The sequence below is a fragment of the Trachemys scripta genome, chromosome 5 (genome assembly GCF_013100865.1).
Source record: "Trachemys scripta elegans isolate TJP31775 chromosome 5, CAS_Tse_1.0, whole genome shotgun sequence".
Lineage (NCBI taxonomy): Eukaryota > Metazoa > Chordata > Testudines > Emydidae > Trachemys > Trachemys scripta.
In genome coordinates this window covers 71,895,279-71,912,693 of record NC_048302.1, presented here as the reverse complement: position 1 = coordinate 71,912,693, position 17,415 = coordinate 71,895,279, and the positions used below count along the sequence as shown (strand labels likewise).

At 39.4% G+C, this 17,415-nt stretch overlaps 1 protein-coding gene across 2 annotated transcripts in view; it reads left to right on the top strand.

Moving 5' to 3' along the window:
• HPGD (15-hydroxyprostaglandin dehydrogenase) overlaps nt 1–17,415 on the top strand; it is a 33,408-nt gene that overhangs the window by 13,658 nt on the left and 2,335 nt on the right. Inside the window, exons 4-6 of one of the 2 annotated variants that reach the window (XM_034771058.1) lie at nt 7,695–7,782; nt 14,001–14,077; nt 16,249–16,412. In XM_034771058.1, coding sequence (XP_034626949.1) covers nt 7,695–7,782; nt 14,001–14,077; nt 16,249–16,412 — 329 coding nt within the window. The remainder of the gene's footprint in view (nt 1–7,694; nt 7,783–14,000; nt 14,078–16,248; nt 16,413–17,415) is intronic. The other variant, XM_034771059.1, reaches the window with a different exon arrangement.

The following is a 17,415-nucleotide window of genomic DNA, read 5'->3' as shown; positions in this document are numbered from 1 at the left end:
TGTATGTATTTCAATGAAGCATGTCACAGCTTTGCCCATTCATCAGTCCTGGCAGATTCTATCTACTTAAGATACTTATATGGCCCCCCCATTACTGTAGTAATTAAACACTTCACACTCTTTAACATATTTATCCTTACAACACCCTTGTGAGCTAGAAAAGTGCTATTATTCCCCAGATGGAGAACTGAGGCACAGAGAGACTAAGTTACTTGCCCAATGCCACACATCTAGGGTGGAGTAGGGAATTGAATTCCTGTTTCCCAAGACCCAGGCTACCACCCTAACCATTGGCTCTGTCTTTGGGGGACTATTTTAGACCCATTGCCCAGCTCTGTGGGAGCTGGAATCATGGAGGCCATATCCAGATTCAGCTCTGCCATTGTTGCTGGCCCTGCTATGGCTTCTCTTCCCAAAGCCTCAGCTCTACTAAAAAATCCCAACTTCACACAGACAGCACAAGGTACTCTACTACCTCCCCAGCCACCCATACATTCATCCTATAAACTCTATGCTCTGAGGTCTTCTGACTGGAAACAAGGATGAGATGTTCTACTAAAATACACCCCTAGCTGCTATGATCTCTCCCAATTCCTGTTAAGTCTTCCAGTTCCCCAGGAGATTCAAGCATGCAGGAAAAACAGGGGACTTGGCAGGTCAGCCATTTCCCAGTTACTGCTAAAGATTCTGAGTTTAGAATGCCACTCATGGCCCAGCATTCATAGAGTCATAGACTTCAAGGTCAGAAGGGACCATTATGACTGTCTAGTCTGACCTCCTGCACAACGCAGGCCCAGAATCTCACCCACCACCTCCTGCAACAAACCCCGAACCTATGTCTGAGCCATTGAAGTCCTCAAATCAAGGTTTAAAGACTTCAAGGTGCAGAGAATCCTCCAGCAAATGACCCGTGCCCCAAGCTGCAGAGGAAGGCAAAAAAAAACAAAAAAAACAGGGCCTCTGCCAATCTGCCCTGGAGGAAAATTCCTTCCCAACCCCAAATATGGCGATCAGCTAAACCCTGAGCATGTGGGCAAGACTCACCAGCCAGACACCCAGGAAATAATTCTCTGTAGTAACTCAGATCCCACCCCATCTAACATCCCCTCACAGGCCATTGTGCATAATAACTGCTAATAGTCAAAAATCAATTAATTGCCAAAATCAATCTATCAAGCTTAATCTTGAAACCAGATATGTCTTTTGCCCCACTGCTTCTCTTGGAAGGCTGTTCCAGAACTTCACTCCTCTGATGGTTAGAAACCTTCATCTAACCAATTCATAAATTCAAACCAATGCATAAATAAAAACTCCAGTGGGCTGACTTCAGCTGCAATTTCTCTCCCCTCTTCTGAAAGCTAGAATAGTGTCAAGTGTTTGGAACCCTTATTAATAAAAAATACTTTTAAGAACTACACATCACACTGGGGATTGTGGAAGGAATCTTGAATTAATACAAACATCAATTCAAATATCCTAGCCAAATGCAAGACAAAGATTATCTTACAGACCTGGTTGAGCTCCTTAGTGTACGGTCACCAGTCTGTTGTAGTGGGACCCAACCACACTTTCAGGTGCTGACCTCCTTTCTAGCACCTCTCCTTGTGATGCAGGACTCCACAGCCCAACTGCCTTAGGCCCTGAAACCACGGCTGAACCCTCCTGAGCTTCTCCAGTCACTTATGCATACTCCCCCAGACTCCACTCCCATGGGTGCACTGTATTATAGTTTAACTCTTTGAGGACCATGTGCCAGATAAAGTAAGGAACAGTCTTTGCACAGGGGTTTCTAAGAGACAATAAGTTTTACTTTCAAAGCATACAAGAATTACAGATCTTTAGGAAAAATAACAAAAGTCTATATAATATTTCCATGCTCACGCTCACCCCTTCTTGTGAGCCCTTTGGCCCACTCCATCTGTCAGGCAAGTAGGCCACTCCTGGACTTTGCCTGCAGCAGTCCTTCAGTTTTTGGTCTATGGTCAGCTAGTAAAAGAAAGAGTAAGAGAGAGAGAGAGATCCTTTCCTTAAATATGGTTTCCAATCCTTTGCCATGCAACTCCCAGACCAGCTTCAAAGCTGCAGTCAGGTGGTTAAAGTCCCACCTTCCCCTGGAGACAAAGTGGGAAACCAAATCTTTTATCCAATCAATTGTTCTGACAACCACCATTGATAACTCATGTTAGTTACTTCAAGAAGGTGCCAGGCATGCAATAAGTTTCCTTATTCTCTCTCCAGCCAGTCACATCTACACATTCATAATGCAAGTTACAATCTTCCAACAGCCTAATAGTTAATAAGAGAGAAATCACCCTTGCAATTCAGTAGCTCACCAGTACTCTCCCATACTAAGTCAATGCTCCAGATAGGATCAGACCCATGAAGAGAAAACTATTTCTTTTAAAGTGATTGTGATTGCCCCATTGAAGTCAATTGCAGCAGGATCAGACCATATGCACAAAAAGAAATCTGCAAGCTCTGAAAATAATCATATCTGTGACTCACATGCCATTGTGGATCATAGAAGAACACATAAGAAAAAGGCATGCAGCTTTACCTCAGTAATTGTACATTAAGCATGTGATCTTACTGGTTTATGGACCCTCAGTTTATGCTAACAGTGACTAATGTTGAAGCAAATGCTACACTGAGAGGCAAATTGTTTATAGTGTAATGAGAAACTGTTTAAACCCTGCTTCCTAGAATGTAGTATTGAAGCCCAAACCCTGACGGGATCAACCCTCCCCCCGCACACACCCTGCCCTGGAGAACAACAACATGTTGTTTTCCCCCCTCAGCTGACTTGGGCAGTGCAAATCTTACCAGCAGCATTTAGTTTCAAGCCTCACAGGTACCTCATGCATTATTCATTTATTTTATGTATAGCTCATGAAGTATGATGGCAATCAAGCAACAAAGAAAATATGAAAATCAAACAACCAAGGTTCAAATTCCAGTTCTCCAGTAACTTGCTTTATGAACTTGCCCAAATCAATTGGTTTCTCTTAACATAGGGTAGGTTGTTTTTGACACTTATATAAAAAGTGTCAGGAGAGGTAAGGAGATAAAGGGGTCTATACATTTTTCCAAAGACATCAGTTGCCTTTTCATCTTTGTAACAATGTAATAGTCATCTCCAGTGTTACAGGAATGCAGGAAATCATTTCTCAACATGAAATACTAGCTTTTCTAGGTAAGAAGGTGTGGTGTTTTACTGCTACAAGGAGATAGAGCAATACGATTGAATCCCTGTATTATTAGAAATGCCTTATATATTGAGTTAATAGTAAACAAATATAATAGCTGATAATGAGGTTTGAAGTAGTGAGTGAAAATGGACACATTTTTGCTCTGGTGCATATAGATCATACTAGGAAGTTCATAATGATATAGAAATAGCATGTGAATTTGAATTAAAGGTGATAAGTATGTCAACGTGTCTAAGTGTTACACAACGTTGTATAGGCATTTTGCTAGAGCCAGGAGAAATGTGTGTCAGGCTTTGCTTAGATACAGCATGTCAGAATATTTTCTGTTTAGTCATATAGCTAAAACTATAACTATATAGTTATATAAAACTAACCCAGGGCTGCGGCGGAAGGAGGGAGCAGGTGTGGGGGGCGGTGAGAGCCCAGGGCTAGGGCAGCAGGGGGGTGCGGGTCGGGGGGGTGAGAGTCCAGTGCTGAGGAGGCAGGGGGGTGCAGGTGGTGGAGAAGAGCCCAGGGCTGGGGCGGCAGGGGGGTGCAGCGAGGAGCCCAGGGCTGGCCCAGGGGGCAGCCAAAATTTTTTTTTGCTTGGGGTGGCAAAAAACCTAGAGCCGGCCCTGGTCCTCATTGTTCATTATAAATCAATGTGTATATTTAAGTAAGAAAATTATCATCACCACTATGGAGATGGTGGGTTTTGCTGGCAAGCAGTGAGGTTACTTTCAAAGCTGCTACCGATAGAAGGTCTTGGTAGGGGACAAGTGCTGATGTTTCAGCTTTGTTAATTTTCACTTTACCTGCATTTAATAACTGTTCAGTTTCTAATTTGAAAAGTTTGCTGTTCTTTGTTGTTGAAATTTTCATGCAGAATATCCAAGCTGCTCACTACAATTGTAAAAGGATTATTTATCACAAGTCACTTCTTCAAGGGCAACATACTTTATCTCTTGACATGATTTCTGCTGCATGTAGTGGATTAGCAGATATACATTAAAGCAATTGGAACAAATACAGGTTTTTAGTGAAAATACAGATGAATGCATTAATTTAAGAATTATCAATAATTAAGAGTAAGGGTCAACATTTATTTCTCAAAGTATGTAATAAGAATTACCAAACCAGAAGGCACTTCTCTCCTCACATGCTCCCGTTAGTCCTACATCAGTGCACTGAAGGTCATATTATTTATACTTGGATGGCTTGGAGGTAATTTCAGAAATATCCTTTTGCCTTATTATCCAAAACTGGAAGCTATGTTGTACAGAAATGTGAAGGTTGTTCTTTGGCTGTTTGGCTTTCCATCAACCATATTTTATAGCATCATGAAGTAATATCTGGGAGACTTTCTTTCAAAATGCAGCCAAAGTGTTTCTGGCTGATACCAAAAGTGGGAGTTCAAAGTTGCATTTCATAAGGGATAAAGTATGAAGGGAGCATTAGGCTGTAGAGTGACATACACCTCTACCCCAAAATAACATGACCCGATATAATACGAATTTGGATATAATGCGGTAAAGCAGTGCTCTGGGGGCGGGGGGCGGGGCTGCGCACTCTGGCGGATCAAAGCAAGTTCGATATAACACAGTTTCACCTATAATGCGGTAAGATTTTTTGGCTCCCGAGGACAGCGTTATATCGAGGTAGAAGTGTACCAGCAATAGTGGAGAGTACAACACAAAGGCGAAACAAATATTATCTCTATTTAAAGCACATGCTTTTCTGCAAGGAGTTTCTTTTTCTGGCTTACTTACAGGGTATGTCGTCATTGCAGTGTTAACTTGAGTAATCAGCACCTGGGTGTGATCCCTGGGGTTGGCTTATCCCACGTGTGAGCAGCCACAATGCAAAGACATACTCCAGTGTTTTCACTCAGCTGCATCCACTCTGGTGCAGCACTCACTTGTGTGCAACACTAGGACTTGTGGGGGCAGTATCCCATGGTTATTTGTGTTAGTCAGCTGAGACACCCTGATTCTTTCCCAGTGAATTGTGGGACAATTTCTCTGTCATTCTGGTCACATGCAGGGAATTGTGGGAAGGCATTGGAAGACCATCAGCACTCGAGTGGCTTAGCCTTTGTCCACATTTCAAAATGAGTGGGCTACCAACCCAAGTGTGAGCAGCATTTGGCTTTAGCTTCTTCCCCCAGATGGGGCATCTAGCTCAGGTGTAAAGCCCCATTACACATAGGGGAGGGAGTGTTGCCTGTGGATGTGAGCCAGGTTAGTGACAACACTTGAGTCAGAGCCCAAGTTAACTTTGCAGTGAAGACAAGCCCTCACATTTAGGATTGAGATTTTCCTCAGCTTGGTCTAAAGGCAAGAGTCACTTCCAAACACTTGCTGGCTTGCTTCAGCCAAGAGAAATATTAATAGTATTAATTTAGTCTAGGAAGATTTGCAATCTGGTGATGTTAATAAAGCAGTCAGCTATTTAGGGTCTCCCTGCCATATAGTTGGTCTGGAAGTCATCTGGCTCTATTACTTCCTTGAAGTAGGGAAGGAAGGGATGGGGGAAGGAAGAGCACTTCCTCAAAAAGTCCCAAGCTATTTCCCTTTCCTATTTGTTTATTTCATTTAATTATCCCAGGTGGGATTCTCCCTTTCCACCCTGTAGGCTGAGTAGCTTCTCTAGGACAGGATAGGTCCTCTATCTGATTCTCTATGGGTAGGGCCCTACCAAATTCATGGCCGTGAAAAAAGCGAAATGGACCATGAAATCTGGTCTCCCCCATGAAATCTGTATAGTATAGGGTAAAAGTACACAAAAGACCAGATTTCATGGGGGAGACCAGATTTCATGGTCCTTTTTGCTTTTTTCACGGCCATGAATTTGGTAGAGGAAAAAATCAATAATTTTATACTTGAGTGCCTCACATGCTCCTGGGCACTGTAAAAAGTACGTATGATAGAATACAAGACTTGATGCTGCAGTCTTCTCACATGGCAAAACTCCTATTAAAGTGAACCAGAGTTTTTCCTGTTTAAGTATAGCAGGATCTGGATCATGATTTCTACATGACATTTTTATAGTGCACGGCTAAATATATCTACTACATTTACTGTTAAAATAGTTTATAGCTGAAGAATAAAAACATATACAAATACCTCACCTTTAAAATCATTCCAGTTTAGTATTTGCAATTTAGATAATATTACTGATCTAGTACAATGTTAACATTAACAAAGTAGTTAATCTTCTCATATTTTAAGAGGGTTTCTACCCCCCCCCCCCCAATTTAACTGGCCACTCCTTACAACAGGTTTAGTCAGAGGCTGACTGGTTTTGACTTTACATTTCTATTATTTTGGGGGCTTTCCATCCTCCCCATTTACAGCTAATTGTGAAAACCTTACCTGCTCAGCACTCTCATGAATTCACTAGGAGTTACATATGTAGAGGGATTGTAAAGAGTGCTAGACACGAATAATATTTATAAAACATCTCATTTAAAAAGTGAAATAATCTTCCTGACTATAAGGCATCCCTTTTGTTTGACTAACTAAATGGAATTGGGAATATGAAAAATCACTTAACTTAGGATTCAATTTTAGGAAAAACTGGAGGTCAAAGGGAGATCTAGACAAAAGTCGGCATTTTTATTATATTTAATTAAAAGGAAATAGTTTTAAAACTTATTACTAAAGCAGTAATGGTGAAGTTCTGCACTGGCATGGGCAGTTCTTCAACTGGGACCTTATCCTGGAACTCTTCTATAAGTTTAAGTGAGCTCTGACTGCAAGAGGAGTGCAGTAATGGATCTCAGTGAGACAGAATTAGGCAAGGCTGAGTGTATCAGTTTTCCTTCCCTCCAATCCCTCAGGAAAAAGCAAACACTCTCCCATGCAGCCTGTAACTAGCTTATATAAAACATTATACCATCACCATCCTTTTGTTTATATATTTTTATGTTTTACCTTATAGATCTTCTTTGGGTCTCCCAGTATGCCTTGTTCTTTGATCCTTGAACGTATAGTCTTTTGGGACTGATCTTCTCCTATAGAAGCCAATGGTAAAACTTCCATTGACTTTAATGGAAGAGAATGAGGACTTTAAATTCTGAATTTTTCAGGACAGGGACTATGTCACTGAGCCAAATCCTGGAATGTGCTAAACATATGAAACTCTCATTGGAACAGGGCTCAGGACCTCTCGAGGATTCAGTCAGTTACTCGTATATTCTTCCGTGCAAAACACACCATCTGTGCATAAAAAATAATAGTAATGAATCCCAAGTCCAAAGAAAAGTTTAATTTATTGATCACTTTCATTCACAAGCGAAACACTTGTATAGCATATCAATAATTAAACATACAGTTTGTTTCAGCGCTGTTATTGTTATGTCACCTGCAGCAGTTCTTCTTTAATGCTACCCACTGTGGGTTATCTATGTTATAACCTAAAATTATAAATAAAAGCCTCACTGCTCAAGAAGAAGAAAAAAGGACAAATTTAGAATTTATTTCCCCTTTATATTTCATATATCAGACTTCTGTGATCAGAGGAACATACATTGGTCTGGAATACATGAGAAAAGGAAATGGAGGGGTAATTATTAATATATCATCTCTGGCAGGTAAGAAAATCTTATACCTAAATCCTTGCTGGTACTTTCTAAAATAAATTAATCCATATTTATTCCTTATTCTTTTCTTCTTTTTGCATGATCTTTTTGTTGTTTCTTCATACTTGTACATCATCTACTTATCTTGCAGTGACCTCCACAATGAATAGAGAAGGGCTACTATTTTTCCCAGCCCAGTTGGGCTATGTAATTGTACACTCAGTAATTTCCTGCACTATTAGTCTCAGATCCCACAATGATGCGTATGGTATAAATATCTAATTTTTTAATCTTCCCTTCAAGGTTACCAAATGATTGTAGATTAAGTGAACATCAGCTAAACTTAATTCATAATACTTCACTTATGTGAAGGGGGGAGGGATAGCTCAGTGGTTTGAGCATTGGCCTGCTAAACCCAGGGTTGTGAGTTCAATCTTTGAGGGGGCCAATTAGGGATCTGGGGCAAAATCAGTACTTGGTCCTGCTAGTGAAGGCAGGGGGCTGGACTCAATGACCTTTCAAGGTCCCTTCCAGTTCTAGGAGATAGGATATCTCCATTTATTTATTTATTTATTTAATATTTTATCTTGCAAAGCCAAAAACGGTATTTGAAGCATACTGTGTGTATGAAGGGATAGTCTTCAATATTTATAGACCCAAAGAGGAAACATTTACATTCTGAGTTTTTTTTTTTTCAAACTGTTTAATTTTTGTAGCATAAATAGATCAATGGGAATTAAATTTAGAGGGCAGGAAAATACCAGAAAATCCTCTATAATGGGCCAAAAATCCATGAGCGAGAGGGAAGCTGAGCAAAACAAGCTGTCTCTCTCCTTCCTCTAACCCTTTGGTGGCCCCATTAGGTTGTACTAGCTCTGTTGATACTAAAGGGAGTGGCTGGATGAGAAGTGGTCCTCCTCGCATTATCCTTTAGCAGACATGTGGGGAATACTTGCAGGAATTAATAGCGACCCTGTCCGCATTGATTCCAGCCCAGTCCCACTTAATACTTTCAAACCATGTGGTGAGAACTTGAGGGTAAGAAAATAATCTTGTCTTTTATATATAGATTGTAAACCTGGGGTAGGCAATCTATGGCACAGGTACTGAAGGCGGCACGCGAGCTGATTTTCAGTGGCACTCACACTGCCCGGGTCCTGACCACCGGTTTGGGGGGCTATGCATTTTAATTTAATTTTAAACTAAGCTTATTAAACATTTTAAAAACCTTATTTACTTTACAGACAACAATAGTTTAGTTATATATTGTAGACCTATAGAAAGAGACCTTCTAAAAAGGTTAAAATGTATTACTGGCACGCGAAACCTTAAATTAGAGTGAATAAATGAAGACTCAGCACACCACTTCTGAAAGGTTGCCGACCCCTGTTGTAAACTATTTTGGACAGGGACTGTCTTTTTGTTGCGATTGTACAGCATCTAGTACAATGGGATCCTGGTCTGTAACTAGGGGTCCTAGGAGCTGCTGCAACACAAATAATTAAATGAGGAGGCACTGAGTATAGAGTAGAGGAGGAGGAGGTACTGGGGGAGTATAGGGAGTAGTGTGATTAGATACCCCAAGTTCCCCTGCATATCAGGACATCTGCAAGCTGAGAAAACCAAGTCACCCCAATTATATTATGCATTGGAGAGTTGTGAGTTTAAACTCAGTTTTACACACACACACACACACACACACACACACACACACACAGCCTCACATGAGTTTTTCCATTAAATGTCAATACAGCCTGATCCAATGCCTATTGAAGTCAATGAGATTTTTTCCATCAATTGCAACAAATGTTGGATCAGGCCCAAAATATCAACTGTTTTTGTAACACAAGGAACCATCAGTGCTAGTGAAAGGTTAAACAGCTTCACACAGTATATAAACATATAAAAAGAGGGCAAAGGTAGAATACTGCATTGTGGGGCCTGAGTCAGCAGTGCCGATATAAGTCTTGCCTCCAGGCTTGCAGGATCTGAACTTTTCCTAGTGCATTACAACATGATTTGATTTTTAACATCTAGTAACCCAGCCCTCTGAGGTTTTAATAAGCTTTTACAAATGTCTTTTTAATTAATCTATTAAAGTTTTATTTATTTACTTTTACATTTTTTTTAAATGTGATCATTGTGCTCTAATGGTTATGACTATCTCTTTAAAAAACAAAGTGTACTTTGCTTTCTTTACTTTTACATAGCATGAGTTTAGCAATTGTTTCCAAAGGCATCAGAAAAAGCAGATTATAAAAGTTGACACAGGCTTTTTTTATTCCTATTTGTATATTGTGATTATACTTTCTTTTCTAAGACTCTAATCCTGCAGTGACTGCACACATAAAACTCCCCATTAAGTAGTTGTTTAACACTCACTAGAGTGAGTTTCCAGTTTGTTTGTTTTTCCAGTTTTTTCAGCAAACTTAGCTTCTGTTGACCATTAACAAACCTGTTTATCTCTTTTGTTTTTCTTTTCAATTCTCTGTTTTCATCAGACAGGCTCCACACATAGCAAACCTCTGTCTCACATTGTGTGCAATAAGAATAGTCATTTAATGCTTATATAACATTCTATGTTCAAAGTCCTGTACACACACTAACTAATTAGGCTTTAGTTCTATTGGAGTTTTGCAACTGATTTTAATTAGAGAAGGTTCAAATCCTAGAGCTCAGTCCTGCAAGGTGAAGTCAATGGTACTACTCACATTCTTTACAGTAAGTGCTTTACTGGATTGGGGCCAGAGTGCCTTGTTCCATACCACCCCTCTGTGAGGTAGGTATGAGTTAGGAAATAGAGGCAGCAAAAGACTGATTTGCCTAAGGCCACACAGCAAGTTTTTGGCACAAGAGGGATTAGAACTGAAAAGTACCTGACTACTAACCCTCTGCTTATCCCTGAGCATGCTGCCTCTCAAGGCTATAAAGCTTCTGATAACTTTCAAAGAAGTTATGCAGTCATATAAAAAGAGGAAGTTATACCACTAAGCCTCTGAGACAATGGGAGTTTTGTGTGTGTAGTTGCAGAACTGGCCCCATAGAAGAGAGCTTGCCACAGGTTTCTAAATGAATGCATTATCATAAATATCACTTGACATTTAAGGAGCGTAAGACAGGTTAACCCCTCTTGTAGGATACTGTTAGAATATAGTTTTGAGGGTTGTGATTTCTGTATAAATCGGTTTTATACCTACATAGAGAAAATTGATACAATGTTATGTGTAACTGCTAAGGTTGACAACAAAAACTGAAGAGGATTGTTGGGTTGGGTGGGTTTCTGTTGTTGGCTGGGTTTCTGTTGTTTTGTTGTTTGGTAATTTTGGCAGATTTTATGTTTTCATGAAGCTATGGTATAAACTAGGCCCTTTGAGCCATCTGGATTCTGAAAGGAAAAAGCAAAATAATTTATAGAGGACTTAAACGTAGGTACAATAATTAGTGTAAGAACATACTGACTTGTTAGAGTTCTAGAATATAACATTAGAAGGGACCACCAGATCATCCAGTCTGACTTCCTGTATATCACAAGCCACCAACACCACCCACACACTAAACCCAACAACCAAAATGAGACCAATGTATTACAGCATACAGGAGACTAGACTATTATGTGCCACAGGCAGTGAACAGAAGAGATCAAGGTTCACCCGGGCCTGTAGCGCTTGCAATAGCAGGGAAATGATTAAGTGAGGTATATGCAGATGATCCCTGCAAGTGACCCATACTCCAGGGTGCAGGGTCCACAAGTTGCCAACATGGTGCTTTTTCCATAGGATGTTTCTCCAGAAGACAATGCATTGGGTATTTCAGAAAGCACACAAATTTAGGTCCCGATCCTGCAAACATTTACACATGCTGAACTTTGCTATCATAAAGTGATTTCAATGAAGACTCATGGAAGTAAAGTTAAACATGTATGTGTGTGGTTGCAGGAGTGGGATTTTAGGGTCAATAGTTTAAAAAGAACTGTGATACTCTCAGACAAGAAAGGAAAAAAAGGGTTGTGCTGACCAGAAGTCAGGATAGGAGCTCTGGGAAACATGAGCTAACCTGAATGGGTTAGGGACTTTGATTTTGCTGCTTGTAAAATGTCCTGGAAGGAATGCAGCAAAGGACTTCTGCAAAGCTGGTGTCTATTGGGGGTAAACAGGAACCCCTACAATAAAGTCTACACAGGGAGAGTGTACTATGTTCAAACCAGAGCCTCTAGTGAACCCTCTCTCTCTCTCATCATTCAGCCCATAGTACAGCTACAAATCCATCAACTCTTTAATTTGTTTCCTTTGTTAGACCTCTGTTGGTCCAAAAGAGATTTTGACCTTCAGATCATACGGCAAGTTCATTCTGTTTTTCAGCTTTTTGTCTGAGGAGGAGGAGGGCCATTCAGTTTTGACTTGAGGCTTGAAAATTCTACTTTTTAAGTTGGCATTAGAACAATCATTCACTTTTTAAAAATAATTGTTATACATGTTTCTATAGGCTTTGATAAGCATCTTTTATAAAATACACACAAACAAACATGGCAAAAAGTCTGTTATAATGGAAAAATTGGTCAACATGTTACAATAATACTTAACAGTTTGCTTCTAAATAAATTTCATCATTTTCTCAAAACCTGCCCTTGATCATTTTCACAAAAAGTATTTTATAATCAGTGCAAATGTATTAAGGCAAAAGTGACATACAAGGACCCATTCAAACTTAATATATAACATATTGAATATATATATACTTACTATGGTATTCTGATAATGATCTCTAACACAGTATATTCTTGGCACCAACCACTACCTTCTGATGAGCTCACAGCTCCCACTGAAATCAAGAGTAACCATGTGAGACTACATAATTTGGCTCTTACTCTTTGCAACATTCTAAGCCATAACAACTTTAAGATTATGAGTAAAGAGAATCACATTTTATCTCAGGATGGCTAACAATGCAGCCACAGGGAAAGGGGGGATGAAAGGCCAACTACATGCTAATAAATTGTATTTAAAAAGAAATCCCTGTCCATGGGGAAATATACCTAGGAGGAAATGCTTAATTAGTTAGTTAATATTGTGTATTCAACAAACCTGTTCAATAGACTGAAAGAAAGTAGTAATATCAACAAATGCAACTCTAACATACAGCCTTCATAGAATCATAGAATATCAAGATTGGAAGGGACCTCAGGAGGTCATCTAGTCCAACCCCCTGCTCAAAGCAGGACCAATCCCCAGACAGATTTTTGCCCTAGATCCCTAAGTGGCCCCCTCAAGGATTGAACTCACAACCTTGGGTTTAGCAGGCTAATGCTCAAACCACTTCAATGCTAATTTCCCAATTTGTGGATCATGAAATTTAATTAAAACTATTGACCATCACAAATGAACAAACAGATTTACACTGCTACCTCGATATAACATGACCCGATATAACACGAATTCGGATATAACGCGGTAAAGCAGTGCTCTGTGGGGAGGGGCTGCGCACTCCGGTGGATCAAAGCAAGTTCAATATAACGCGGTTTCATCTATAACGCAGTAAGATTTTTTGGCTCCCGAGGACAGCGTTATATCGAGGTAGAGGTGTAATTAGAAGTCTCACTTCACGTCTAAAATGGTAACGAGTGATCTGGACACCCTAACAAAGGGACTAGAGTATAAACCAAGGAGAGAAGCTGCCTCTTTGTCAGCTTGCCAAGAAATCAGGAAGAGAGAAAATGAAAGGAAAACTTGCTCTTACTTGTAGGGTTAGTGAAACTGTCTTTTGACATCTAAATGAGGCGTTGTGCCATCTTCCACTTCATTCTCAGCTAGGTATGCTTTTTAAATTTATTTTCTGATTTTTATCTGTTCTCTCTCTCTCTCAAATAAACAGTAGTTTGCTTAAATAACCTCTAAGTCCTTCTTCTGGATTCCTAACGTATCCTATCTTGTATCTACCTTTTCAACTGTAAATTCATTAGGATTGTCTTTATCTTTATGTTATTTACAGTACATTGTGGTATTAAAATAAAAAACAAATTAGATGTGCTGGATAATCTTGCCTTTTTGTTCTTTTCTGGAGTTATATTTTTTTTTTGGCTGATCTTTTACTCTCTCTCCTTTTCCCCAGTTTGACCTCAAAATTACAGCTAGAATTAAGAATGTTCAACTAATAATGACTGCTACATTTGATTGTGCATTTGTTATAATCTCAACAGGTGTTGTGTATATTCAACTCTTTTTTCATTTTTCAAGGACTCATGCCTGCTGCACACCAACCAGTGTACTGTGCTACAAAGCATGGCATAATTGGATTCACCCGGTCTATAGCTGTGAGTATATGTAGCCAAAAACACTATCAGCAATTCCTTGAGAACAAGCTTATTTTCTCAGGTTCCCTCTCTATAGCAATGCAAGTGAAACCAGTGCCTACAGAAGTGCTGTGTGGGCTTTTGTTTTGTTTTAATAAAAGCTTTTAAGGTGGTAGCTGGAGACGCCTTCATTTCACAGGAGTAACACCAAGGAGGTAATAACAGAGATGTATGTGGGGTTTGTGATCAAGACAAGGTTTGGGCAATCTTCTTCTTAGGTTAAGGGCAATGAGGGTGATATAGAGAGAGGATAAAGACAATCAATCAAATAGACAACCTTGGACAAATCATTTCAGTTTCTCCATCTGTAAATTAGGGATGATATTTATGTAATAAGTGGGTGCTGCAATACAAATTGGTAAATGTGGGGGAAATGATTTGAATATGAAAAGTGCTCCCCATTATTAAGGCTGACTCAGGTGTTCTGATTACTTAGCATTGGTGTGGTAGTAACAATGAAAGGCTCCAATTCAGGATGGAGCCTATGCTGGCTGTTGTACAAACATATAGGAAGGAGCAGTCCCTGTCACAAGAAACTTCTTGTCTAATTTATGGCAAGATTCCAGTAGAGGGAAAGGACTTGAAGGAAGTCTGAGGATAACAAGATCATGTATTTGCATAGACCAGTTATGTGCACAATTTGAGGATGGCCTCTTCACATGAGATTTCTAGTCAAATTTCCAGCCCAAAGAAGCTGAGATATATTTGGATAAGCATGCAGACTTTTAAAATGTTTTCCCAAACCTCTGAATCTTCTGAAGTTAACTAATGCAGATCAGTTTGGGAATAGGAGTCATATATCACACCTTGGCCACAGTCTGCACATGACAGCATATAATTTAATTTTGTGCATGATTCAATGATGCAATATCATTCCAACAACAAAAAGTGTGGTAAAATGAGAGCATATGCTACCTCCTAATGAACACAAGAAAATAAAACACTGGAGAAACACAATAGGACTTAAAATACTTACCAGATAATGGAAAAGAAGGTGCAGCCTGACACAGGAGGGTGAAAATTAGAACTTTTAGGACTCTAGTTGATTGTGCCAGACTTAGGAGGCCAGCTCCTAAAGAAGATTCTGGATAAGGCTCCAATAAAAATGGTAAACCTCAGATTAAACAATTTAGTGGTGAACAGGCAGTCAAAAAGAAAGTCATTCCAGAGCAAGGGACGGAATCCCAATTTTCTGTGGTGAGAGAGGTGAGTGGAAAATATTCAAAAGTTTAGGGCTGGAATTTGGTGTGGTTTGAGATAGTCATGTTATTTTGTTTTCTTATGAAAAAGTTTTTTATATATTGAAAAAAAAAAGTTTGCTGGGGTTACTTTTAGGATGTTAATTGCTTCTTCTGTATAACATTATATTATTATACCAGCCATAGTGCTGATAGTTGTAGCTGACATTGCTGATGAGAAAAGATTAAAAAAAATCTGTTTTAAGGAAAGAAAATGTTCAGATTTCTGTCAGAATAATCCTCAGCAAAATATGGGGTGTATGCAAGGTCTTGACTTGCTAAAGAATATATTGTTCAAACTTTTCCTGAAACATTCAAGCATCAATACCACCACCATTTCTTTAACTGGTAATGATGCCAAGAAATCTTGGGGTACATGCTGAATTTTTGCTAGTAACTTGAGGTTGTCTTGTCTAGGAGCTATTAGTATAATTGTTCACCTGACTTTATAGATTAAGGAATAAAATCTAGAATGTAATCAAGATGCATGTGCATTGATGCGAGTGACACTCCTTTTTATGGCCTTCATCCTCTTCATGTTGACCTCGCCCAACCATGAACCAAATTAATTTCTGCTTTGAGCACCAATTTTGTGTAAAACAGAAATTTTATATATATAATATATATTTATATTATTTATATATATATAAATAATCAGACAGATAGACACACACACACCCCAATCATAAAAGGCCATAAATAAGACCAGGATCAATACCCAGTCTGCCACCCTCACAACCCTCTTATGCTTTTTGCCAACATCAACCATTGATAAATAAAGGTCTAATATGCTACTGTTAGTTTTGCTGATTGTGTCAAGCAACATGTTTACTAGCCTTTGTAGAGGTTCACAAAATGCTGAAAATGAACACAATGTGTCTGACACTTTTGTAGATGGCGGCTCAAATGGGAAATTATGGCGTGCGACTAAATACAATTTGTCCAGGATTTGTTAACACACCAATTCTTCAGTCTATTGATAAAGAAGAGAATATGGGACAATATTATGAATACAAGGATGAGATCAAAGATATGATGAAGTTCTATGGTGTTATGGAGTAAGTGAAGCTACACATAATATTCTTTTGTCTTCTATAGCTGAAGGGAAAGAAAGTAGTAGTACCACAGGCAGCTGATGCACAGCAGGCAGCGTAACCAATGTCTGTACTGTATTTCTGCATAAACCACATGTGAGACAAAAGAGAAGGCAACTGAAAGAAAGGGACTCAACCATGTTATTGTTGTTGTCCCTTTTCAACCCAAGCAGCTAATCAAATTGCAGGGCCCTGGGGTTGTTCCAGGTGGAAGTAGAAATTGATTGAGTCTGATATTTTCTTTGATGAAATCTTATTTATTTACAAAGAATGTACAAAGTTCTGTCTCTCTGAACACAAAATGAATCAAATAGCAGGAAACAGCTTCTTTTCCTCACAGCAGCAAGAGCACTCTTCTCAGCCTGCACTCCTAACTCAAAAATCTTTCCCCAGGTTTCTTCCAGTGTCAAACACCATGCTTTCAGCTGCTCCTTCAGGCTGTCACTCTGAGTCTGCCAGTTTTCTGCCTTCTCAATTGCTATGCTTCTTCCTTCCCACCTAATCACAGCCAAACCCCTCCAGCCCACTCAGTCTAAACTCCTGGGAGGATTCACTATCCTCTTTTGCCTTAGGTGGAGCAAAGGTTATGGTTAATTCATCCTGACAGTTTGTTAACAGAATGGTAAGTTCACATCCAGTCTCAAAGATGATTGTGATTCATGCAGTCACCAGTATCTCAAAGCATAACACCATATTGGTTTGCCCATGCTTTTTCAGATGTTACTTGCTTTCACTGAGTAGCATTGAAGTTTTACATTCACTATTGCAAATTACAGAGCGCAAAATTCTCCTCTCTAATTTGCATTGCTCTCCAGTTAATGTCAATGGAAGCATGTTTGGGGAAACAAATACAGAATACACAACAGAGGAGATCTGCAGTGTAGTGGAGTGAAGCATTTTCCTATAGCATTTATCACACTCCGGGAACTTAGTGGCAACCAAACATCTGAAGTATTTACCAATGACT